The 27,048-nt window shown below is 40.8% G+C and overlaps 1 protein-coding gene across 1 annotated transcript in view; it reads left to right on the top strand.

Annotated features, from left to right (window-relative positions):
* Positions 1–27,048, top strand: part of Trub1 (TruB pseudouridine synthase family member 1) — a 60,902-nt gene that overhangs the window by 6,738 nt on the left and 27,116 nt on the right. The window contains exon 3 of the mRNA XM_028880974.2: positions 10,184–10,239. Coding sequence (XP_028736807.1) covers positions 10,184–10,239 — 56 coding nt within the window. The remainder of the gene's footprint in view (positions 1–10,183; positions 10,240–27,048) is intronic.

Below are 27,048 nucleotides of genomic sequence, written 5' to 3'. Positions count from 1 at the left end.
GCACACCTTGGAAGTTCTAGTTGTACTGTGCTTGGAGTGCTTCTTGTGGGAAGCCCTTGAGTGGCACAACGCACACACCACCACACGGCACTACAGCACACACAGCACACACAGCACACACAGCACACACAGCACACAGCACACACAGCACACACAGCACACACAGTACACAGCACACAGCACACAGCACACAGCACACACAGTACACACAGCACACAGCACACACAGCACACACACAGCACAGCACACACAGCACACAGCACACAGCACACAGCACCACACAGCACACAGCACCACACAGCACACAGCACACAGTACACACAGCACACAGTACACACAGCACACAGTACACACAGCACACAGCACACACAGCACACAGCACACAGTACACACAGCACACAGCACACACAGCACACAGCACACAGTACACACAGCACACACAGCATACACAGCACACAGCACACACAGCACACACACAGCACACAGCACACACAGCACACAGCACACAGCACACAGCACACAGCACACACAGTCACACAGCACACAGCACACAGCACACAGCACACAGCACCCACAGTACACACAGCACACACAGCAGCACACAGCACACAGCACACACAGCACACACAGCACACAGTACACAGCACACAGCACACACAGCACACACAGCAGCACACAGCACACAGCACACACAGCACACAGCACACACAGCAGCACACAGCACGCAGCACACACAGCACACAGCACACACAGCAGCACACAGCACACAGCACACACAGCACACACAGCACACAGCACACACAGCACACACAGCAGCACACAGCACACAGCACACACAGCACACACAGCACACAGCACACACAGCACACACAGCACACACAGCACACAGCACACAGCACACAGCACACACAGCACACAGCACACAGCACACACAGCACACAGCACACACAGCACACACAGCACACACACAGCACACAGCACACACAGCACACACAGCACACACAGCACACACAGCACACAGTACACACAGCACACAGTACACACAGCACACACAGCACACAGTACACACAGCACACACAGCACACACACACAGCATACACAGCACACAGCACACAGTACACACAGTACACACAGCACACACACAGCACACAGCACACAGCACCACACAGCACACAGCACACAGTACACACAGCACACAGTACCATCACCTCTTCTGTGTGTGCACAGGGTTTTGAACAAAGGTTTGAATCTGAGTAGAACAGTTAACACACCAGGTATGAAACCATCATGTTTAGAAAGCTGTGGATGTGGCTGCCGTCTGTGGACCTGTTTTGTAGGAACTGTTTCCTCCCTTTCCTCTGTCATACACATGGTTTGCTGTTTGACTCTGGACTTCTGCTTCCTTCTAGGAATCTGGAACTCTGTGCTACCTACCGCAAGGCACGGTGGGGGCCTATTGATGTAACCAATCGTCTTATTAATTAAGAAACACAGAAACAATGTAAAAGAGAAAGCCGAGAGGTCAGAGCTCAGAGCTAAAATCTCACCCTTCCTCCTGCTGTCCCAGCTTCGCGAAAGAGACCTACTTCCTGTCTGTTCGTTTTTTTTTTTAGTATGTTGTTCTGCCTTCTCATTGGTTGTAAACCCAAACACGTGACTGCCTCGTCACTGTCTGAATGTACAGCCCCCTAGGTCTTAAAGGCATATGTCTCCAATGCTGGCTATATCCCTGAACACACAGAGATCTTATGGGATTAAAGGCGTGTGCCACCACCGCCGCACTCTTGCTATGGCTCTAATAGCTCTGACCCCCGGACAACTTTATTTATTAACATACAATCAAAATAATATTTCAGTACAATTAGATTACCACCACAGGGGCCTGGGTGACCATTTCCCAATGCCAAATCAGGTGTTCGGTGCTGTGTTTCTGACATGTTTCCCCAAGAGAAGCACTCTATGTGTGCTGTTGCATTTCAGCAATGTTGTTGAAAGAGCAAGCCAAGTATCTCCCCTCAGCAGGAGGGGGAGAGGTTGAGGGAGCTGGAGTGGGTTTCTCCAGTCTTTCCCTGGAACATCCTTGCTATGTCAGGAACTCTGTGAGTCATAAATATACTACAGAAAATAAATCCTAGCTATTTGTTGGTCTTTGGGCATGGGATAGTTGTGGGGCTACTGACAAGGTGTAGTGCAGCTTTGGGGTATTGCTGTATCTAATATAATCTCACATTAGTACTTTTTAGAACATAAACCTGACAGTTCTTGAGGGAAAGCCATTTGTTTCTCACAGAGATTTATAGGTTTAATTGCTTGCGGAAGAAAACTTGGTAGTATTGACTGAGAGGAGAAAAATCATTTGTCCTTTTAAATTTCTTGTTTTGAAACTCTGGAAGAGGTTCTGAAGTCTTCTCTTTATGGACTGTTAAGGTGTGTATCCTTAGGATAGTTGTATTTGAAACTTTCTGAGATTGTATCTATGTATAGATGGAATGTATAGACCAGGCCTCGCATCACCTCCATCCCCATTTATTAGAAACAGACCTTTATTGCTTTATAGGATACTTTACTTGATTTAACCCGCCTGCCGTTGCTCCCTGAGTGCTAGTTAAAGTCTGCCCCCAATGCCTGGCCCCATAAAAGCTTTTCTAAAAGAATGAAATAAAAGTGCTGATGAACAGGGGAGGCGGCGGCACAAGGAATGAGGGCCTCCCTTTGGTTCATCTAGAGCCAGAGTCTGTCCTGGGGGTGGGGGTTCAGGGGAATGTGTAGATGAAGCACAATCCTAATTAGTCTTAACAATAAGTACCTGGAGTCTGATATTGAGGATGAAGGCTGAAAGATCAGAGAAGCAGCCACTAGAGAGACTTCTGACCTCTAGGAATCCTCAGACTAAATGGTCTGGAGATCCTGTCTCCTCCTGCCTTGTATTCCTGTTTTCATCTCCCATGTGCTTGGATTAAAGGCATGCCCCACCACCACCTGACTGTTGTCTTTTAGATTAATCAATTTCTTGTATCCCAAGGTGGCCTTGAACTCCTGATCTTCCTGCTTCCTCCTCCCAAGTACTGGGATTAAAGGTGTGTGCCACCGCTGCCTCTGGTTAACTAGTGGCTAACTCTGCCCTCTGATTGCCAGGCAAACTTTGTCAGAACACAAACAAAATATCACACAATATTTCCCCCTTTTTGTCTAAACAAAAAGCACAGGTTTTAACTAACATAGAAAAACTATATACAAAAAGTACAATAACTATATACAAATATATACAGGCAATAATTACATTAAGAATATCTAGTCCACTAGCATTTGGCAAATTCAGAGAAAATACTCCATTATCTATCCTGTCTTGGTGAGTCCAAAGTGTTGTACCTAATTCACTTTCTATCCTAACTTGCATTACCAACCCAAAACTATCTTTTTATGTCTTTCAACCTTATACACTTTACACCTCTTTTGTGAGTGTCTTTTCTGAGATGGGTAACAAGGAAAATTATAACTATGACTATCTGGTCTTCAGCTCCATCAGAGATGTGAGAAGGATATAATAGTACCTGAGTAAACAGGAAGTACAGAGCAAACAACTTCCAAAAATAAGAAACGGCAGAAACATCTGGCTGCCTGGACAGTCACCCAGGGTTTCTCTGCAATGTTGGGGCCTCCATCTCCCGCCTGCAGGCCTAGCATATCTGACAGACTTTGCTGTGAAGCAGGATTGTAGAAGGGCTGTCCCACCTTGTCTTGGCAAAGTTCAGCAGTCACTTTCTTTTGTGTTCTGCTTGTCCACTTTGGACAGCATTCTGTCGGCAGTCAAGGCAAGGGCAGTTTCTTGCCCAGTGGCTAACTTTTGCTTAGTTTTTCTTTGATGCCCATCATCTTCTGTGAAGTTGATTGGTGCTGCCAGGAGCAAACATGTCTCATTGTCATAAAAAAAGAACCTTATGTTATTAAAACATAAATGCTATATTTTGTAGATCTCTGAAGTGTTTGAAGACCATATGACTATCTAAAATATATCTCTATTTGACTTTGAAAACATACCTAACATGACTGCAAGTTTGATTGTAATAGGTGACTAACTACTAACCTGCATTTCTTTATTATCCTAAATAGTTTGTAATAACTTTCAAGGACTAGAAATTTACATTACATCGTTAAATGAGCTATATAGGTATAATACCTTGAACAAGATTAGAGACATGTACAGTACATTCTAACCAAAATAACTTTAAATTTGTATCAATATACAAAACCCCATATCAATGTAAAATATTTAAAACTAGAAGTTGCTTTATTGGTTTAAAAATAGATTCAATAATCTACCTTTTTATCCTATGCTGTAGATGATTGATTGATAAATAAAACGCTGATTGGCCAGTAGCCAGGCAGGAAGTATAGGCAGAACAAAGAGAGAGGAGAAGTTGGGAAGTGGAAGGCAGAGGGGAGGAGATGCCAGCCTGCTGTCCAGGGAGCAATATGTAAAGGCAGCAGGTAAAGCCACGGAACACGTGGCGACATATAGATGAACAGAAATGAGCTGAGTTTAAGTGTAAGAGCTAGACAGTGGTAGGCCTAAGCTAATGGTCGAGCAGTTTAATTACTATGAGCTTCTGAGTGATTATTTTATAAGTGGTTGTGGGGTCTGTGGGGCTGGTCAGGACTTGAGAAAACTCCAGCTACACGCCTATTTCTATATCGTCCTTTTTTCTTTTTATGACAAGATCCCTGAATCTCATCTCCTTGGTTCAGCTTTTTCCTGACCATGACCAATAACAACTTGTAACCAACCATTCTAAATGATAACAAATATCCATAACCCAATGAATGACTCAAAGCCACCCTCCCCACCTCTTGGGAATGTGGGCATCATGTTCTTAAAATTACATCCTGCTGTCTGGGGGTGTTGGCATCTTTAGGGGACCCTGAAAAAAAATTGAGATAATTGTGAAGCCCTGGGAGAGCCACACACATGTAGACTTGTTTTTCCTGTGACTGACAGTTGTGTTTTTCTGTGGTTTATGTACTGCTGTTTCCTTTAGATCAGGCTTCTGCTTCCCCCACTGAGTCACTCAGCTGTCCTGTCGTTCCCTCCATGCCTCTGTGACTTTCCTACGTTCTTTCTCCCTTTCTCGCTTTCACTTTTCCATTCTTCCATATCTTGACTCTGCTCTTGCTTCATGTCATATGGGCAGCTTTTAATCTGCCGTCTTACTGGGAAGTAATTTATGCATTTTCGAGACGGTGCTCTTCTTTGTATTAATGGTACAGATTCAAGATCTAATGTAAAAAGTAAATTTGAAAGAAAAATAAGGATTTTTTTTTGTTGTTGTTTTTTGTTTTTTTCGAGACAGGGTTTCTCTTGTGTAGCTTTGCGCCTTTCCTGGAGCTCACTTGGTAGCCCAGGCTGGCCTCGAACTCACAGAGATCCACCTGGCTCTGCCTCCCGAGTGCTGGGATTAAAGGCGTGCGCCACCACCGCCCGGCAAGGATTTTTAATATATATGCATCTATAAATATATACATGTATGTGTTATGTATGTATATATATATACATATATTTATGTGTGTGTGTGTATATATATATATAGGAGAGTGCAAAATCAACTAATATAAGAGCTGTTGCCTGGAGTTATCTTGTCTTCATCTCTAGAACCCCTCAGTGTGTCAGGTTATGTCACAAGGGGCAGCCAGCGTTAATGCTGCTGATCAGATGACTTCATAAGATTATCCTGGAATTTCCAGGTAAGCCCAGTGAACATCTTTGAAGGTAGAAGAGGCACAAGGAAGTAGACATGGCAGTGGGGGCCACAGTGATGTGGCTGCTGGCTCTGAAGGAGAGGGGCCAAAGCCAAGACTGTGAGCAGCCGCTAGGAGCTGGGAAGCTTTAGCTGTGGCTTCTCCCTGGGACCACAGAAGCAGCACAGTCATGTCAGACCCCAGAGCTTGTTTTAAATTGGTATGTAATCATTGTCATAGCCCATTGTCACCTGCTTTAGATTTCTGGCCTGAGACCCATAAACCAGGGCACTGGGTCACTTTAGGCCACATGCACAGTTTGTGACAGCAGCAGGAAGCTAACCCACACATCATCACCAGCCCCTTACATGGAGACTAAGTCTCTTCTAATCACTTTAAACAGGTAGGTTAGCTTTACAGGTTATAAAGCATTGTGGAAAATTTCAGAAATATTACAAACTGTATTTCTCTTAGCTCTCTATTCATGCATATTTTCATTTACTTTTATTTTATGTCTCTGAGTGATGCCAGAAGAGGGTGTTAGATCCTCTGGAATTAGAGTTGTGGTTGGTTACAAGCTGTTATGGGGTTTCTGGGAGCTGAACCCAGGTCTGCTGGAAGTACAGCCAGAGCTCTTAACCACAGAGCCATCTCTCCAGTCCCTGCCCAGGCCTCTTCTAAAACTGAGCTCTGCTGTGGTTTTCTATCCTTTTTTTTCAGTTAACAGAAATATTTTTCATGATAGTTTAAAAAACTTTGCAAACACTTTGTAAACATTATTTTTCATGTCTACATAATAGTAAAAATACAGTTGTGTGATCATTTCTCAAGCTGAGGTGACTGTGGTTATTAGCAGAGCTGTTTTGTAGGGCTGGTTTTGTTAGGAGCATCTTTCTGAATATGCTCTTTCTTTTGCTTTGATTACTAAGTGATTCCTAGGACTGTAATGGTTCTGTTCGAGACAGCGTTACAGAATTAGGTGAACAACAGTGAAACCTTCCAAAGGTAGAAAGCTTTGGAAATGCAACATAGTGCCCTCACCTGTCCACAGATGGAGTCCCACTTTATAACTAGAGATTAGTGCTGGGATGTGAATAGGCTTTGAGATATAGGATTTTTGTTTTGTTTTGTTTTTAAGAAAACATTTCAGTGAATATAGAAAATTTAGAAAATAGAATAGTAATTGTGAGAAGACCCCTTATTTTACCCACCTGCTGTGGAATAATCCTTCTGTACATTGTGAAAATGTGTTGCTCTCATTGTTAATAAAAAGCTGATTGGCTGATAGCTAGGCAGGATTTTGGGGCAGAAGGAATGCTGGGAAGCAGAAGGGTAGAGTCTGAGAAGTTTTGAGCCAGGCGCAGAAGAAGCAACATGGGAAGTTCATAGATGAGGTAAAGGAGCCTCAGGGGAGACACAGAGAGAAGTAAGATGAGCATGCCATGTTGAAAGAAGGTACTGCCACGTGGCAGAGAGTAGATAAGAAATATGGTTTAATTTAAATGTAAGAGTTAACAAGCCTGAGCTATCAGCTGAGCATTTATAATTAATAAGTCTCTGAGTGGTTATTTGGGAGCAGCTGCTGGGACACAGAGGAACACTGCCTACATTTCACATTTCTCAGGCCATATGTCTGCTTTCTTATAACTGCAGTTTCTCTTATCTCCTGTACTGACTTTTCTAGGTTCAACTGAGACTCTTCTTCTACACTCGAGGGCTGACCTCTTAACGTTTGGCAACATTTGTCTCCCTGTTAGGATGTAACTGATGGCTAAAGCCAAGTCTTACTCAGTTCTGCACTTATACAATAAGTACAAAATAGGATTTTGCATGATCAAATGCAAGTGCAGGCCTTGGGGATGGGGTGTGGAGAGTCACCACCAAGTAAAACTGCAAAATCCATCCCTTGACTCTTCATTCAGCCCTTCTTGAAAGAGCTGCTGTTCTGCCATTCCCAACTGGAGATGCTCTTCCTGGATACCACTGCTGGACCAGCGTTCTCCAAATTCTGCCTCCACTAACTTCCTCAATTTTTCGCTTTGGTTCTTCTTGAATATTAAATGAGAGGGTTAATCTGGGTGACTCTCAAGTGTCTCCTTGAAATTCCAGCGTTCTAGACCATCTGATGAGGCTGGAAGCTGTTGTCATAGCGCAGCATGTAGCCGAGTTAAAATCACCCATGTTAACCTGCTTGAAGGCTGATGAACCCACTGCCCCACTCGTGTGTTTGAGAATTTGCAGTTTGTCCCTTTAGAACATGCTTCTCTCCCACACATTCCCTGCCAACTTACTCCACTTGCTGTGTTGATTGAAGCCTTCTCTGGCCTTGGCTTTCTGGGTGTCCTCCTTGTCACCTCCCCCAGTGGCTCCTTTCTCTGTTCATGTTGACACTTATATACACTACCACATGTCAGTTAGCATTCTTCACTCATTAATTGGGACAACAGTCTTAAGCACTATGATTTCTCCCTGTTTGTATTTTGCTTCCCCTGAGAACACAAGCTTCAAAGTCAGAAATAGTTCTCTGCTTTCTTCCTTGTCCTCTCAGGACTGCGGACGCACGGAGTAGCTGCTCAAAATGTATTGACCAGGGATTCATCTGCATGTGATCAATTATCAAATCTTTGTTGCTATTATACAAAGTGTTTGCCCCGTCAGCGTTAGCAAGTGCTGCCATTTGAGGAATCCTGAGCTCTTCAGAGCCACTGAAGGCAGGCGGCCTTTTATCTTAGATCTTGAACTATTACGATTCTACTTACAGGTAAAGGACCGATCCTAGTGAGTGGCATGGGCATTCAGAGGAGTCTGGGGTATGAATGAGTTGAGACTTGAGCTGTATTTTGAAGGTTGAACTTTGAATACTGTGAAGCTGGGACTTGTGAGTTGGGCCTCGGGAAGGTTTGTTGTGAACTTTGTAGTGTGCACAGTGAGGGTTTCAGAAACAGTTATGAAGTGATCTAGGTTAGGAAAGGAAGGCTGGGGGGTAGGTAGATGTGCAGTGATTGGGTGTGGGTGGCAGGGTGAGGAGAACACACAGTTTGGTTTGAACTTCAACTCCACCTTGTGTTTCTTGAGCTGTGAAAAGGTGGCCAGCATTCTTAGTCTCTGCAGCCCCCATTTTCTTCACGTTTGAGGTGGAGATAATGATATAACCGAGAAGGATTGAATGAGATAATGAATGAAAGTACAGAGTGGAAATTCAATGGTAAGCTGCTCAAATATTGATGATAGTCCCTTTCAGTTGTAGCCATTTTCCTCTGAATTCTGAGTTGTGCGATTACATTATGTTCTTTTCTTAAGGTAAATACTTGGAGCCTTACAAAAAATTGCCGGCTTGTATAAAAGAAATTATTAAATCCACTCTACTCTCCTTCCTGAGCTGTGGTGTGTAAGGATAAGTCGTGGGATATTTGTTTAACTAGGCAAAGATGTGTTACATTTGTTCATGCTGCATTTGGTAACTATGTAAAGATGTGTTGCTTTTGCATTAATTAAATAAAATTAAACTGGGCTCAGAGAGGTGGGGTTAGCAACTGGTTGACAGGAAGTAGCAGGGAGGAGCTTAGCGTGGGTTTTTCAGTTGGGGCGGTGTGAAAGGGGGTGTTTCCAGGTAGCCAGCAAGGAGAGAAAGTTGGCCAGTTGCTATTCTACCTCTCTGAGCTCCAGGTTTTCACCCTAGCCTTTGAATCTCCAGTTTTATTAAAACAACAGAGATTTAGTTAGAACTACCTTTAGCGGCAGCAACAGAGCCGTTATCTGGGGAAACAGAATTCCCCCCAGGCTATGGCCTTGGCTGCCCAGCCCTAGTTTAAAGCAAGTCACTGTAATGAAGGCCAGACAAGCAATAAGTAGTGTTTGGAACAGAAGAGAACTACAGCCACCGTGCTGTGGTTGGCTGGTCTGGGTTGATGCGGTTCTCTTGCCCCTCATTCCAGCTGTAGTTTTGTTTGTTTGTTTGTTTGTTTGTTTTCTGTTGGCTGATCAGCCATGTTTTTCTTTTCTTGATTGTGTGCTGCCTGCTCCTAATCATCTGTAATGGTTCGTTAGCTACGATGATGGCTTTTACTTTGTTTAGTAATGAATCCTGTCAGGATTTCATCAGCCCACTTGAACATGGCTAATTGTACCATGTCTATTTTATGGTACCCATATACAATCCCAGCACAGCCTTTGGGACTGCTCTGAATCTCCATCCTGTAGTGGACTGGGTTGAGGCATCTGCTGTGTTTAATATGTGGGAATGGGAAAATACTCTTTTCTCTCTTTCCCTATTCAGAATTCTTAGTTGCCTGACATCATCTAGCTGGATTAATAGTGACTCCAAATTCTGTTAATGTGTATTTTTTATAACCTTGATCTGCATAGGCCAGTAAATTATAAACAAGATATGCAGATGTTTGACAAACTTTGATTTCAGAATAGATGGTCATATTATTTCTTTCTTTCGTAGTGGTTGGAATTGGAAGAGGAACAAAAATGTTGTCCAGTATGTTGTCCGGGTCCAAGGTAAGTCTGTCAGAACGTTTTTCTTTCTTCTTTGATGTTTTTCTCAGTGACTGTTTTACTTTTCTATTGCTGTGACAAATCACCATGAGCAGGACACCTTATCCCTGGAACTGTCCAGTTAGACCGATAGTTCCAAAGGTTAGATTCTGTGATGGTGGAGCAAAGACCTGGAAACAGGCAGCTGGAGCAGCAGCCTAGAGCTCACATCTCAAGCCACAAGCAGGAGGCAGGGAGCACCCTGGGAATGGCAGGTATCTTGAAACCTCAAAGCCCACCCCCAGTGACTTACCTCCTCCAACAAGACCACACCTCCTAATTGTCCCTAAACAGTTCCACCAACTGAGGACCAAGTGCTGGAACATATGGGGGCCATTCTTACTGAACGATCACAATGACCTACCTGTTGAATTTCATTAATAAAAACAAACAAACAAAAAACCCAGAGGACTGAGAGATGGCTCAGAGTTTTCGAGTGTTTGCTGCTTTTATAGAAGACCTAGGTTCAAATCCCAGCACCCATATGATGGTCACAAACAGCCATAACTCTAGTTTCTGGAGATCTGACACCCTCTTTTGAATTTTGAGGGCAACATACATGCAGATGAGCCATTCATATACACTTTAAAAAAAAATCTAAAATCCCTCAATCATAATAAAAAAAACAAATTGCCAGACATAGTAGTATAGGACTGCAATTCCAGGACTTGGGATGCTAACATAGGAGTATTGTTGCAAGTTCAAAGCCAGTCTGAACTACATAGAACGCTGTCTCAAAAATTTAAATAAAGAAAGAAAAGTAGAATTTGCATGGACAAGTGTCTTTCCTGTTCATCACAGTGCTTGTAAACATAAGGCTATGAATTGAACAATTAGACTAAAAATATTTTAAATAGTCTATATTTGGATTTCTTAATGATGAAAGGAAATTATAGATTATAAATTCCACTGAAAGATTGTGTGTGTGTGTGTGTGTGTGTGTGTGTGTGTGTGTGTGTGTGTGTATGTGTGTATGTGTGTGTGCGCGCACATGCTAGTGCTGCTGTGTCTGGCTCGTCATGGTTTTGGGGATTGGAACAGAGTGTTTGCACAGCGAGAGCTTTACCCACTGAGCTAACATCTCCACACCTGGTTTGGTTTTTTTTTTTAGTCTTGGGATTTTTATAAAAACAGAACCATTTTGTGAGGTGTGTACTTTTTAATGAAAACGTGCCTTGTTCAGTAATTGTGAAGTGAAGACAGTGAGGTACTCAGAGAATAGCTCAGCAGTGCTGACTGTGTGAGCGTGAAGACCTGACTCCGATCTCAGCACCCGGCATCAGATGCTGGCATGACCACATGTACCTGTGACCTGCTGTTGAGGTGCAGGGACAGGGGGGTCCAGGAGCTTGCTGGTTACCCAGTATAGGCAGAATGGTAAACTCCAGGTTCAGTGAGAGACCCTACCTAGAAAAGATAGAGTGGAAAGGCATCATGGAAGATATTCCAATGTCAACCTCTACCTCCACACATGCGCACCCCCCACACCTACACGCACGCACGCACGCACGCACGCATGCACCTAAAAAGAAGACAGCAGGACCCCTTTAAGATGATTATATTGCTTGTCTGTGGAGGTAGCCTTGACTAAATCCAAGTGCACTTTTTTAGGCACTTGTGGGGAGAAAGAGGAGGTTGGCAACCTAGAGGACCACTTGGGGGGTTCAGCATGATAGAAGAACACTGAAGAGAAAGTTAGGATGTCAAAGTTGTCAACCTCCATAGACTAGCACCACCTCCCACACATGTTCATATAACCCACACATGTACTTACAACCCACACGTGCACATACAACCCACACATACATGCAGAAGTGTTCAAATGTGAGTCGTTGCTCACTGGTAGACTAGGCGTTGTTCTTCAGCACGGCCATGCAGCTCACAATCTGTTCTGGATACAAATTTTTGCCAGTAGCTTTGTTTCTTAACTACAAAATAGAAAGGATTTCTTTAGGAAGGGAATAAGGATTATATTTATTTTATTTTTTACATTATTTGGTGTCTTTTAAAAGTTTTGCCAATAAACAAATCACTTTTATGTCAGTAACAAAATGACATATTTACATTAGTAATTTGTTCAGGCTTTCTCCCCAAGCTAGAATTGGTTGAGGTCACTGAAATATTTGCTGTTCATCCCTCTCTACAAAATCATAGGCACGTGCAGCACTCTGGTTACTGAGAGTTCACTTGTAAATTCCAGGCATATTTTCAGAAAAATGATGACTGAAGATGGAAACACATCTGGTTTAGGTTTTATTTGGTAGAAACTGCTTTGGTGTTCATCTAGAAAAGCTGAATGTCACACAGAGAAATTAGGGATCCTCAGAGGACTGTAACGGAAATAGAACACCCAGGTGCATCTCGTCACAGAAACCCAATGTTGTGTTTCACAGAATTTTGGATCAGGCATCAGTGTTTGCTTTTCTCACACTTCTGATTTCATGTTACACATTTGTTAAGAAGATTAAGTCATTTTGTTTTGACTTGTGTGTTGAAGATTACATTTTTTTGTCAGAAATAATTAGTAACTATTCATGGATATTGCAGAGTGTTAATAGACTGTATTCCTTCCTTTGTATGCTGCTGTGACAGACTATGTAACAAAAGTGACCCAAGGGTTCTCTGGGCCCCCAGCTCCCGGGGTCAGTCCGGTGTGGTGGGGAGGCCTGGTTGTCGGAGCAGCGCGCACGCAGTAAGTGAGGAAGCAGGAGGAATGCTGATGCTCGGCTGGTCTCCCCCGTGGACCGGCACAGCTACATTTAGGGTGAATCGCCTCACCTCACTGAACCTTATCTGCACAGTTCTTCACTAACGGGTCCAAACATTGGCTTCCATTGTGCTTCTAAATCCCATCAAGGTGACAAGAGAGATTAGCTGTCATAAAGACCATAGTAAATTCCCTTTATTGTGAGGCTGTATACATAGACATCTGTAAAATATAAGCAAACATTTTCATCAGATAACTCCAGTCCTATATATGATGTACCTTTGTTTGTTTGAAACAGGATCTCGTATGGCCAAGCCTGGCCTTGAATTCCTGATCCCCCTGCCAGTGCCCCTTAAGTGCTAGGATCGGGTGAGGCACCACCATGTGCCTGTGAGGTGCTCCTCTACCCCACCGCTCCCCAGGCCCTTGTGTGCCTTTGACGTTTTCTTTCTAGCTCGTTTGAAAAGATGTCAGCGACTATAGCCTCCGCTTGACCCAGATTCAATGACTGAACTCCTGCTCACTCCTTATCTGCTTCCAAAATCCTGTGCAGGTAGATTTTCATTTGTATCACACACTGCTTGAAACATTACACCAGTGTGTAAGGTGGAGCTGCTTCATTTCATTCTAGGGTGGTAGGTGCTCAATTGATGTTACGTGCATATTGTGAACTCTCCCTTACACACCAGGCCTGGAGGTATTGCTAATCTAACGTGGATGAACATCTTCCTGCAGCCAAGAAACACCATTAGAAATTGTTTCTTTTTCTTAGTACTCTTTCATATCGCCACTCTTGATTAACAGGCAGAGTGCTGGATTTTATTTTTTTTATTTTATTACTTTGTTTGTTTGTTTGTTTGCTAGAGGCAGAGTCTCACTATGTAGCCTGGCTGGCCCGGAACTCACTCTATAGATAGGCTGGCCTGGAACTCACTGTATAGATCAGGCTGGCCTAGAACTCACAGCTGAGTACTGGGATTAAAGTCTTTTGTCTCCATTGGGCTCTTAAATGAAAATCTTCAGGCCATCTTCTATTGCTAATGTCTGTGAAGATGGAGACTTCTGACATTGAGATCGTGTCTTGCGATCTCTTCCTCAGGTCAGGGTGTTGGAGCCCGGAGGCCTGGCCCTGAACCCTCGGGTCCTTGCTGTAGGCTTGACTTCGCTTATGGTCCTGTTACTCTTGGGTGTTGTGGTTTTTTTCACTGCTCTTTTGAGGTTGTGTGTGTAATGAGTGTTAAAGCATCCGGGTTTTCTTTACAGTTGCTCACCACACAAAGTGCTCAGTAAGTAGTGTTATTCCCGTTCCCGGGGGGTTCACATCTCAGCAAGCCCTTTCTCTTCTGAATTTCAGGCCCGCCAGATTGCTCTAACATCATGTTCCATATACACCTGAAGTCAATTTTATCCAAACACGTTCTTGACTGCAGTTAATTTTTTCTTTTTTTAAATTCCTGTAATTTCTCAAACTATAGAGAAAACAGCACTCATCAAAAAGAAAAAGCTATTTTTTTAAAAAGAAGAGGCAATTTCTCCAGACAGAAATTTCACACATTAAAGGATTTAGGGTGTAGATAGATGTGGTTCTCAACAGAGTTTACAAGCCAGGCATGGTGGCACACACTTAGTCCAGTATTCTCTTTAGGAGGCAGAGATGGTGGATATCAGGACCAGCCTGGTCTACATAGAAAGTACCAGGACAGCCAGAGCTACATAGTGAGACCCTATCTCAGAAAGAAAAGAAAAACGTTTGGAATCAGTGTAGAAATAGGTCTTCATAAAGTATAATTTAGACAAAATTCTTCTGGGAGATTGTACTAATGTCTGGTGTGTAAAGGAAGGCCATACCTCCCCATCCTCTCCTAAGTTAACCTTTGAACAAGTTAACTCAGCAAAAGCTGGGGACCACATGCGCGTTGAAGCCCCAGGCTTTGATGAGGTTCTGGGGAGCGGCCTTACAAGTTTTCCGTATGATGATTAGAATTGGCTACTTTATATATGTCTTAGAGACCAGAGCACATGAAAGAAGAAGTTACCTATTGTGAAAACTTGAATCTAACTCGCACTGTACAGACATGCGGCTACCCCACACCTACAAGGAGGTAGACCACACTGGTCTCTCAGGCAAAGCCAGCAAGTCTCACAGCAGAACAAGTATTGTTGCTCCACAGCTTTCCCCCCTGGATGTGTTCAGAGGGCAGAGGTTCTCTAAGAATGCCAGCATCTTAGGTTCACCAGTCATTATGCACCTGTGAAATTCAGCCAGTTTTGTTTTAAGATTTGGCATTCTATCAGTTGTGGGATATTTGTACACTATATGAAGATGTATTTGCTGTGATTGGTATAAAAAGGAGTTGATGGCCAATAGCTAGACAAGAAGAGGCTAGTCGGAACTTCCAGACACAGAGGACTCTAGGGAGAAGAAAAGCAGACAGAGATGCCAGAAGACACAGAGAGGAAACAGGAGGTACAAGATGGAAGAGAGGTAACACCATGTGGTAGAATGTAGGTTAATAAAAGTATGGGTTAATTTAAGTTTAGGAGCTAGTGGGACAAGCCTAAGCTAAGGCTGAGCTTTCATAATTAATAATGTGTCTCTGTGTCATTATTTGGGAGCTGGGTGGCAGAACAGAGAAAGACTCATTACATTCAGTCTTCAGAGGCCAGTTCAGTTTGATCCCTTTCTATGTCCTCTTAATTTTCAAATATTTCATAAGAGCTTTATTGAAAATTAACACTTAGGAGCTGTAGAGAGCTGTTCTGTTTATAACGAAGACATTTAAAACCACATGGTTTGGGTTTCTAATTAAAAAAAAAAGTATTCCTCATCCTAAGTAGCATGTCCCCTTTTCTTTGTGCACTCTTGAATTGTGAACCTCAGATGAAGCTTGAGATGAGTAGAGGGGAGTTGTTTTAAATGGGAATCACAAGTCCCAAAGAGCAGAAACGTCAATGGAGTTTTCTACAGAATTTCTGCTTGTTTGTTGTATAAAATTATGCTGTAATAAATACATCAATCTAACAGAGTTCACAACTCCCAGGAATCCATCCTGGAGAAAGAAACTCCAGAACCTGGCAAGTGAGAAGGAGTGCTCGGTTCTATGTTGTTGTCTTAGCCTCGGCACAGTGGATGCTCTTAGCCAGCTGCTATTTCATACCAACATACACCATAGAAGAAACAAACTGGCGTAGCTATCCTAATATCTAGAGAAAAAGGATGTTTCAAAAGAGAAGAAGTCTTGTGGCAATGCCTCAGTGGTCCAGGTAACTACCAGAACTCGGAAAAGTTGGTTGAACTTGGGATTGACTGGGAGGCCAAAGATTTAAAAAGCAGAAGATTCTCTCAAGACATAAGTTGTGTGATAATAGTGTGGTTTGTGTGTGTGTGAATGAGAATTTGTAAATGTTGAATTCTAGGCTTCGACAATCATTGTCAGTGCAGATTAAGCTGCAAGTATTTATGTTCTAAAACTTAAATTATAAAGCTAGTTACGTCTTTCTAACAACTAGTTTTAATGTTCATGAGCATATTTTACCTACATTACTTTTTCAGGATGTTGAGAAAGCACAGGCTGGAGGCTGGGGGCTAGATGGTTTTGAGGAAGAGGTCTTGATGGACTCTTTCATAGAGCAAAGGGAAGCAATGCCTTCTGGGAAATGAGCTAAGTTTTAATCTAGTCTTTAAGATTAGAAGTCAAAAACAAAAATATTAAGGAGAGGAAAACTTAGTTGATCTTTGAAGTATTGTTATGTGGAATTGAGTGGGACTTTTGAGGCCTTTCTTCCAGAAAACAAGGACTTGGTTGTCAGGCCTATATTAGGCCTAAACCTTGGTGTCATGTAGTTGTACTTAAATCATTTCAATGGAAAGTGTCTTAGTGATTGGATCTTCTAGTGCAGTTTGGAGTTCTTCCATTTGAAAAATGTGATATTTACATGGGATTGTTTGAATCTTGTTTTCTAGTCCCTCCCCATCACCACCCTCATAATCTGAAGGTAGATTTTTCTCTTGATAAAGGAACAAAAAAGGTGAACATCTTGTTTGTAAATAGGTATCTAGTAACTAGTGGTAAACTTGAAATGGTAGAATTCTTTAAAGCCTAATTCTAGGTAGCCTTAAGAAAATGTATCTTAATTATTTTTGAACCTGTATTCACCTTGTTTTTTTCAAATATCTTAAGTTGTATTTTCTTTTTCAGAGCTGCTTCTTATTTGGGGCTACTTTTTTTTGTTAATTGGGGCGTAATTCATAAAAGGGTATATTGTTTTGATGAGACTTTTTACAACTATGGCTGGATGTCTTTCTTTAGTCTTCCAAGAAGGGCCATTTTACTTTTTTAGAGTTACTTTTTAAAGTCATGAGGTCAACAACTTGGACTACTATGCATGTAAGCGCTAATGCAAATTAAAGCCCAAGTTGACCTCCAGCAGCAGTTCATTCTATGTTGACAGTGAGAGAACACTTTGCCTGTTAGGATACTGTTACTCGTGGACTGAAATGCTGAAAAAAACCCCTCCCCCTATTTTGTTTTTTGCAAAAATCAAGGTATATTCTAGGGTTTCCTGGTTGACCTCAACAGATAAACTGAGATGATAGTCTTAGATCAGAAATGATCTGAATGTAGATTTACAGTCTACGTGTACAGCTGGCTAAGTGAGATCGCTTTCACAGTTCTGCATGTATCCCATCGGCTCCCCATTAGTCACTGAACTCTTAAAACTGGTATTGTAACATTATCACAATGTTTTGCGCCAATTTTATAAACTTTACAGTACAATATGTGTTCCTTTTCTGAGGCAAACCAAAGGTATATTTCTCAAGGTTCTGCTGCTATCAGCAGCGTTGATGGAGGATTTTTTTTATACATTTGTAATAGATAGGAATAAACCAGAAAAAAAGAAGAAAAAAAAAGTGGTGGAGGAAAAGGTGAACACTGCAAGAATACTCAAAAGGGCTGAGAGTTGCAAACGCCAAGAATGGCTTTGCATAGTAAATGGAATAGAACAGCTCTGAACTATAGCTTACTTTTCCTGGTTTGGTCTGACAGAATGATTGAATGCTTTTGTACAAAAATCAGAGCCTTAAAAACAAGGATTTGGTGAGATTGTAAAATGGTGTGCCACTTTGGCAAAACAGTTTGGTGGTTGGTCAAAATGCAAAACATTGTTACTCTGTTACTCAACAATTCTACCCTTAGGAATATATCCTCAAACTACTGAAAATGTGCACCTATGAAACATGTACATGAAGGTTTACAGCAGTGTGTTACTAATAGTAAAAAAGTTAAAACAACTCAAATAGCTATCAAATACTGGAGAGAAATAAAATGTGGCTTATTCATACAATAGAATACTATTAAGACATAAAAATGAATGAGAAACTGACAGATTAAATGACTTTGGTGAACCTTCATAATTTCATTTGTAGATCTTTCCATTTCTAATTTATAAATACATTTGGGGTTATAAATTATAAATGTACTGCCTCCTGTCAACATTGTATACTTCTATTTGATGATTTCTGTGTCAAACATTATATGGAAATGTTTCCAAGTATTTTCTGTATTAACTGTGAATGAATAGAACAAAATAAATTGCCTGTGATGGAAAGATAAAAAAAAAATAAATAAAAATAAATAAATAAATAAATAAATACATCAATCTAACAGAGTTCACAACTCCCAGGAATCCATCCTGGAGAAAGAAACTCCAGAACCTGGCAAGTGAGAAGGAGTGCTCGGTTCTATGTTGTTGTCTTAGCCTCGGCACAGTGGATGCTCTTAGCCAGCTGCTATTTCAGCCAGGATTGCAATTCTGTTCCCTCAGGCACTGCTTTAACTAAATCTCTATCTTTCTATTTATAAATAAGACTCCAGATTCAAAGGCTGGAGTGAAAACTTGCTTTTCTAGAGAGGCTGGGTCACAACAAGCTGACCTTCCCTTCTTGCTAGAGCTTTTGAAAGACCACGCTTCTGCTTTGCCAAACCAGAAAAGGCTGCAGCACTCCAAATCCCTCTGTTACTCCCTGTGTCTCTCTGTCTCTCCTGGGTACCCTCTGGTGCTCTATGATTACTTTCTGTCAACTAGTTGTTAATGTAGCCTCTTGGCCCAAGGTTAATTTTATTTAATTAATGTAAATACAAACTTGGGGTTCACAGTGTGACCAAATATTCCTTGACATTTTCCCCTTTTTGTCTAAATAAAAGAGAAAGGTTTTAACTCTAACACAGTAAAACTATGTACAATAAGAAAAATTATCAAGTAAGGATTGCATTCACAATGTCAAGTCCATTTGTATTTGGCAAATTCAGAGAAACTACTCTATTATCTCTCCTAACTTGGTGAGTCCTAACTCACTTCCTGTCCTAACTTGTATTACCAACCCAAAGCTATCATTTTAGACCTTAAAACATTTTCTTAGATGAACAATTTAAGCTTTTGTGTCTCTCAACTTTGTACCTCTTCTGGGAGTTTCTTTTTTCAGTTTAATAACAAGGAAAACTGTGACCATGGCTATCTTCCACCCATCAGAGACCCGAGGAGGGAATAACATTACCTTATTAAACAGGAGCACAGGGCAAGAAGCTTCAAAACTAAGAAGTTACAGAGACATCTGGCTCACTGGACAGTCACTCCAAGGTTCCTCTGCAATGTTGGGTATCCATCTTTGCCTACAGGCCTAGATATCTGACAGACTTTTCTGTGAAGCAGGAATTTTGAAGAACTACTCCGACTTCTCTTGGCAAAGTTCATCAGTCACCTTTTGTGTCCTGCTTGTCTAATTTGAACAGCACACTGTCAGCAGTTAAGGCAAGGGCAGTTTCTTGCCCAGTGGGTGACTTTGCCACATTGAAAGCAAACTCCACATGGAGGTTTTTGATGCCTACCATCCTTTTTTGAAGTAAACTGGTGCTCCCAGGAGGAGATGTGTCTCACTGTATGAAAAGCCTTAGGTAGTTGAAATATCTTAAGTGTCATATTCTACAGGTCTCTCAAGTGTTTGAAGACCACCTATCTATCTAAAATATATCTGTTTAACCTTGAAAATATACCTAACATAATTACAAGTTTGATCATTATAGATGACTAACTACTAACCTATATTTCTTCCTTATACATTACATTTTTAAATGAGCTACATAGGTATAATACTTAAACAAGAATAGAAACATATATACAGTATAACAAAAATAAATCTTAATTTGTATCAATATACAAACATTTATGCCAACGTAAACTATTTGAGACTGGCAGTTCCTTTTTTAGTTTGAAAGTAGATTCAATAATCTACTAAAAATAATCTTTAATTTGTATCAGTATATAAAAATCCATACCAATGTAAAATATTTGAGATTAATAGTTGCTTTTAGTATAAAATAGATTCAATAATCTACCCTTTTATTCTGTCCTTTCCATGTCCCGCCTCTTTTTTTCCAGAAAGAGATCCTTGAACCCAACCTCCCTTGCTTGGTTTTCTCCCTCATCATAACCAGGAACAATTTGCAACCAACCCCCTAAACGATGACAAACATTCATAACCCACCAACAGATCAAAAACTACCCACCCACCTCTTGGGAATGTGAGTGTCATATTCCTAAAATTACTTCCTGTTGTCTGGGGGTGATGGCATTTTTAGGGGACTCTGAGACAGTTGAGATAATTGTCAAGTCTTGGGAAAGCTACCAGTATTATTTTCCTGTTTAGTGTCTGTGTGACGGGAAAGTGTAGAGCTTATCTGAGGTCTTGGCTGGATAGTCTGTGAGGCTGGACCATCTCAGCTAACCACCTTGAAATTGTCCTGAGCAGTTTGTAGTTCAAAGCCGATTTTTGGGTGGTATTTGTTAGCTTAATGGCATTATCATAATGCAGGTGGAATTGTCATTGTGGAGTCCCATCATCTTTTTGGAGACTTCAAAGGTCACTGTTAGGAATGGTCACAGTTAACTGCAGAAAATTTAAACATTTTAAATGTCCTATATAGCAGATCTCAGAGAGGTTAAAGGACCGCAATCTATTAAATATATTTAGGGTACAGAAACCTAATTCCTAGTTACCTGATTCAGACTCAAGACCAAAATCACATACAGGAAGCTAGATGAAATCTATTTCTAGAATTAGTACTCTATATGATGATTAATATCATGACAGAAAGTTTAAATGTATATATATATATATATATGTATGTATGTATACATAAATTTATAAGATAATATTTATATTTTAGTGACAATAGATAGTCCCTTAATTTTGGTTTTCTTCTGTCCCATATCAGGTGGGTCTTTTGACATGAGACAGAGATTTTGGATGTTTCTTTAACAAACACGCTTGGATTTAGAGAGAGCCATGCTCCAACTCCAAAGTCAGGTTTGATTTTTAATTGAATTAGGACCACAAAAAGACCATTTGCCTCTTCTGTTTGTAGAGAGCAGCAGAAACAAATATTTGGGAAGATTTATGAAATTTCATCCTGTTAGAAATGTTCTTTACCATTAGGCCAATTTGCTCTTTTTGGATCATTTTTTCTGGATGATTCATCCTTCTTCAGATGTCTCATTTGTTCAGTGGTCTTTAGACTCCTTACTTGGAGGCTTTTATTCTCCTGGAAAGACACAAACAAAACTCTGCCCCAACGCTAACTTTGGGGAGTTTCTTTTTTGTCAGGTTATATCTTTGTTAAGGCAAAATATTTTGATCCAGCTGGGATCTCCCGCTCCCCCAAGCTCTCTTTCTCTTGACCCTTGCCCTTCATTACCCCAACTCATGTCCAGGCTGTTCATGTAGATCTCATCCATTTCTCCATCATTGAGCGATCCCCATGTCTTTCTTGGGGTCCTGTTTTCCAGGTAGCCTCCCTGATGTTGTGAGTAGCAGTCCAGTCATCCTTGTTCCACATCTAGTATCCTATGAGTAAGTACATACTATGTTTGTCTTTCTGAGTCTGGGTTACCTCACTCAGGATGATTTTTTTCTAGATCCATTCATTTTCCTGCAAACCTCATGATGTCATTGTTTTTCTCTGCTGAGTAGTATTCCATTGTGTATATGTACCACATTTTATTTATCGATTCTTCTGTTGAAGGGCATCTAGGTTGTTTCCAGGTTCTGGCTATTATAAACAATGCTGATATGAACATAGCTGAGCAAGTAAGTGCTCATGTGGTATTGAGCATTCCTTGGGTATATGCCCAAGAGTGGTATAGCTGGATCTTGGGGGAAATTGATTGCCAGTTTTCTAAGAAAGCACCATACTGATTTCCAAAGTGGCTGTACAACCTTGCATTCCCACGAGTAGTGGAGGAGAGTTCCCCTAGCTCCATATCCTCTCCAGATAAAGTGTCTTCAGTGTTTTTGATCTTAGCCATTCTGATAGACATAAGGTGGTATCTCAGAGTTGTTTTCATTTGCATTTTCTGATAATTAGGGATGTTGAGCAATTCCTTAAATGTCTTTCAGCCATTTGAGTTTCCTCTGTTGAGAATTCTCTGTTTAGTTCTATAACCCATTTCTTAATTGGACTGTTGGGCATTTTGATGTCTAATTTCTTGAGTTCCTTATATATTCTGGATATCAGTCCTCTGTCAGATGTGGGGTTGGTGAAGATCTTTTCCCATTCTGTAGGCTGTCACTTTGCCTTGTTGACCATATCCTTTGCTCTACAAAAGCTTCTCAAGGGGTCCCATTGATGGATTGTTTCTCTCAGTGTCTGAGCTACTTGTGTTATATTTAGGAAGTGACCTCCTATGCCAATATGTTCAAGACTACTTCCTACTTTCTCTTCTATCAGGTTCAGAGTAGCTGGATTTATGTTGAGGTCTTGGATTTACTTGGACCTAAGTTTTGTGCACGGTGACAGATATGGATCTATTTGCAGCCTTCTACATGTTGCTATCCAGTTATGCCAGCACCATTTGTTGAAGATGCTTTCTTTTTTTCATTGTATACTTTTGGCTTCTTTGTCAAAAATTATATGTTCATAGGTGTGCGGATTAATGTCAGGGTCTTCAATTCGATTCCATTGGTCCACATTTCAGTTTTTATGCCAGTACCAAGCTGTTTTTATTACTCTAGCTCTATAGTAGAGCTTGAAGTCAGGGATCGTGATGCCTCTAGAGGTTGTTTTATTGTACAGGATTCTTTTGGCTGTCCTGGGTTTTTTGTTTTTCCATATGAAGTTGAGTATTATTCTTTTCAGGTCTGTGAAGAATTGTGTTGGTATTTTGATGGGGATTGCATTGAATCTGTAGATTGCTTTTGGTAAGATTGCCATTTTTACTCTGTTACTCCTGACTATCCATGAGCATGGGAGATCTTTCCATTTTCTGATATCTTCTTCAATTTCTTTTTTCAGGGACTTAACGTTCTTGTCATATAGGTCCTTCACTTGCTTGGTTAGGGTTACCCCAAGGTATTTTATATCATTTGTGGCTATTGTAAAGGGTGATGTATCTCTGATTTCCTTCTCAGCCTGTTTGTCAATTGTATATAGGAGGGCTACTGATTTTTTTTTGAGTTGATCTTATATCCTGCTATGTTGCTGAATGTATTTATAAGCTGTATCAGTTCCTGGGTGGAATCTTTGGGGTCACTCAAGTATACTATCATGTCATCTGCAAATAGGGAAAGCTTGACTTCTTCCTTTCCAATTTGTGTCCCCTTAATCTCCTTATGTTGTCTTATTGCTCTGGCTAGAACTTCAAGTACTATATTGAATAAGTATGGGGAGAGCGGACAGCCTTGCCTCGTTCCTGATTTTAGTGGAATCGCTTTGAGTTTCTCTCCATTTAATTTGATGTTGACTGTTGGCTTGCTGTAAATTGCCTTTATTATGTTTAGCTATGTTCCCTATATTCCTGATTGCTCCAAGACCTTTATCATGAAGGGTTGTTGGATTTTGTCAAATGCCTTTTCTGCATCTAGTGAGATGATCATGTGGTTTTTTTTCTTTGAGTTTGTTTATATGCTGTATTACATTGACGGACTTTCGTATGTTGAACCACCCTTGCATCCCTGGGATGAAGCCTACTTGATCATGGTGGATAATTGTTTTGATGTGTTCTTGGAGTCTGTTTACCAGTATTTTATTGAATATTTTTGCATCGATGTTCATGAGGGAGATCGGCCTGTAGTTCTCTTTGTTGTATCCTTATTTGGTTTAGTAATCCGGGTAATTGTAGCCTCATAGAAGGAGTTTGGTAATGTTCCTTCTGTTTCTATTGTGTGAAACAATTTAAAGAGTATTGGTATTAACTCTTCTTTGAAGATCTGGTAGAATTCTGTGCTGAAACCATCTGGTCCTGGGCTTTTTTTGGTTGGGAGACTTTTAATGACTGTTTCTATTTCCTTAGGGGTTATTGGACTATTTAAATAGTTTATCTGGTCTTGATTTAACTTAGGTATGTGGTACCTATCCAGAAAATTATCCATTTCTTTTAGATTTTCCAGTTCTGTGGAGTAGAGGTTTTTGAAGTATGACCTGATGATTCTCTGGATTTCCTCAATGTCTGTTGTTATATCCCCCTTTTCATTTCTGATTTTGTTAATTTGGATGCTCTCTCTCAGTCTTTTGGTTAGTTTGGATAAGGGCTTGTCGATCTTGTTGATTTTCTCAATGAACCAACTCTGTTTCATTAATTTTTTGTATTATTCTCTTTTTTTCTATTTTATTGATTTCACCTCTCACTTTGATAATTTCCTGGCATCTATTCTTCCTGGGAGACTTTGCTTCTTCTTGTTCTAGAGCTTTCAGGTGTACTGTTAAGTCACTAGTATGAGATTTCTCCAACTTCTTTATGTGGGCATTTAGTGCTATGAATTTCCCTCTTAGCACTGCTTTCATAGTGTCCCATAAGTTTGGGTATGTGGTGTCTTCATGTTCGTTGATCTCTAGGAAGTCTTTAATTTCTTTCTTTATTTCTTCCTTAACCCATTGGTGATTCAGTTGAGCATTATTCAGTTTCCATGAGATTGTAAGTTTTCTGTAGTTGTTGAAATCTAACTTTAAACCATGGTGGTCTGATAGAACACAGGAGGTTATTCCAATTGTTTTTTAATCTGTTGAGATTTGCTTTGTGGCCAAGTATGTGGTCAATTTTAGAGAAGGTTCCATGGGATTCTGAGAAGAAGGTATGTTCTTTTTTTAGGATGGAATGTTCTGTAGATATCGATTAAGTCCATTTGAGTCATAACATCAGTAAAGTCCTTTATTTCTCTGTTAAGTTTCAATTTGGGAGATCTGTCCAATGGTGAAAATGGGGTGTTGAAGTCTCCCACTATTAATGTGTGGGGTTTTTATATGTGGTTTAAGCTTTAGTAATGTTTCTTTTACATATGTGGGTGCCCTTGTGTTTGGGGCATAAATGTTCAGAATTGAAACTTCATCTTGGTGGATCTTTCTTGTGATGAGTATGTAATGCCCTTCTTGATCTCTTTTGATTGATTTTAGTTTGAAGTCTATTTTGCTGGATATCAGGATGGCTATACCCGCTTGTTTCTTAAGACCATTTGATTGGAAAGTCTTTTCCCAGCCTTTTATTCTTAGTGTCTAGCTTTGAATTTGAGGTGTGTTTCTTGTATGCAGCAGAAAGATGGGTCCTACTTTCATATTCATTCTGTAAGCCTGTGTCTTTTTATAGGTGAATTAAGCCCATTGATATTAAGGGATATTAATGACCATTGTTCACTCCTGCTATTTTTTGGTGGTAGTGTGTGTGTGTACTTCTCTTCTTTGGGGTTTACTGCTGTGGCTTTATCTATTGCCTGTGTGTTCAAGGGTGTATCTGACTTCCTTAGGCTGGAATTTTCCTTCTAGTGCTTTCTGTAGGGCTGGGTTTGTGGATAAGTATTGTTTAAATCTGGCTTTGTCTTGGAATGTCTTGTTCACTCCGTCTATGATGATTGAAAGTTTTGCTGAGTATATTAGTCTAGGCTGGCATCCATGGTCTCTTAGTGTCTGCATTACATCTGTCCAGGTCCTTCTGGCTTTCTCTATTGAGAAATTGGGTGTTATTCTGATGGGTTTGCCTTTATAAATCACTTGGCCTTTTTCCTTTGCTGCTCTTAATATTCTTTCTTTATTCTGTACGTTTAGTCGTCTAATTATTATATGGCAAGGGGACTTTTTGGGGGGGCTCTAGTCTGTTTGGTGTTCTACAGGCTTCTTGTATCTTCATAGGTATTTCCTTCTTTATGTTGGGAAAGTTTTCTTCTATGATCTTGTTGAATATATTTTCTGTGCCTTTGAGTTGGTATTCTTCTCCTTCCTCTATCTCTATTATTCGTAGGTTTGGTCTTTTCATGGTGTCCCAAATTTCTTGGACATTTTGGGTCATGACTTTGTTGGCTTTAGTGTTTTCTTTGACTGATGAAACTATTTCTTCTACCGTATCTTCAATGCCAGAGATCCTCTCTTCCATCTCTTGCATTCTGTTGGTTATACTTGCATCTGAAGTTCCCGATCTTTTACTCAGATTTTCTATTTCCAGCATTCCCTCTGTTTGTGTCTTCTTCATTTTTTCTATTTCCCTTTTCAGGTCTTGGACTGTTTCCTTCATCTGTTTCATTTCTTTTTCATGATTTTCTTTCAGGGCTTTATTGTTTTCTTCCAGGGCTTGTTTTCTTCTACTTTATTTGTCCTTTCCTCTAGTTTTTTATATTGTTCTTCCCATTTTTTTGTCTTTTCCTCTACACAAGCCTCTACCTTCTTCATGATGTTATTCATAAGGCTGTTTTCTTCTGCTTCTTCCAATTTTTGATGTTCAGGTCTAGATGTTGGAGGAGAGCTAGGTTCTGGTGATGCTGTGTTGCTCTTCCTTTTGTTGTATGTACTTCTGCCTTGATGTCTGCCCATCTCCTTGTGGTTCGTTCTTGGTCTTATCCGCTCACTTGGTCCAGACAGAGCTGACAGATTCAGGAAGTCTCTCTCTCTTGTCCAGATGGGAGCTCTCTTGTCCAGATGGGAAGTCCGGGGCAGGATGGGAGCTCTTGTCCAGACGGGAAGTCCAGGGCAGGATGGGAGCTGGGGGCCGGTCTCTAAGTATCAGGAAGTGGCTGGGGTCTCGGGCAATGA

This window comes from Peromyscus leucopus, chromosome 1 (genome assembly GCF_004664715.2).
Source record: "Peromyscus leucopus breed LL Stock chromosome 1, UCI_PerLeu_2.1, whole genome shotgun sequence".
NCBI lineage: Eukaryota > Metazoa > Chordata > Mammalia > Rodentia > Cricetidae > Peromyscus > Peromyscus leucopus.
This window is presented reverse-complemented; position numbering and strand designations above follow the sequence as displayed.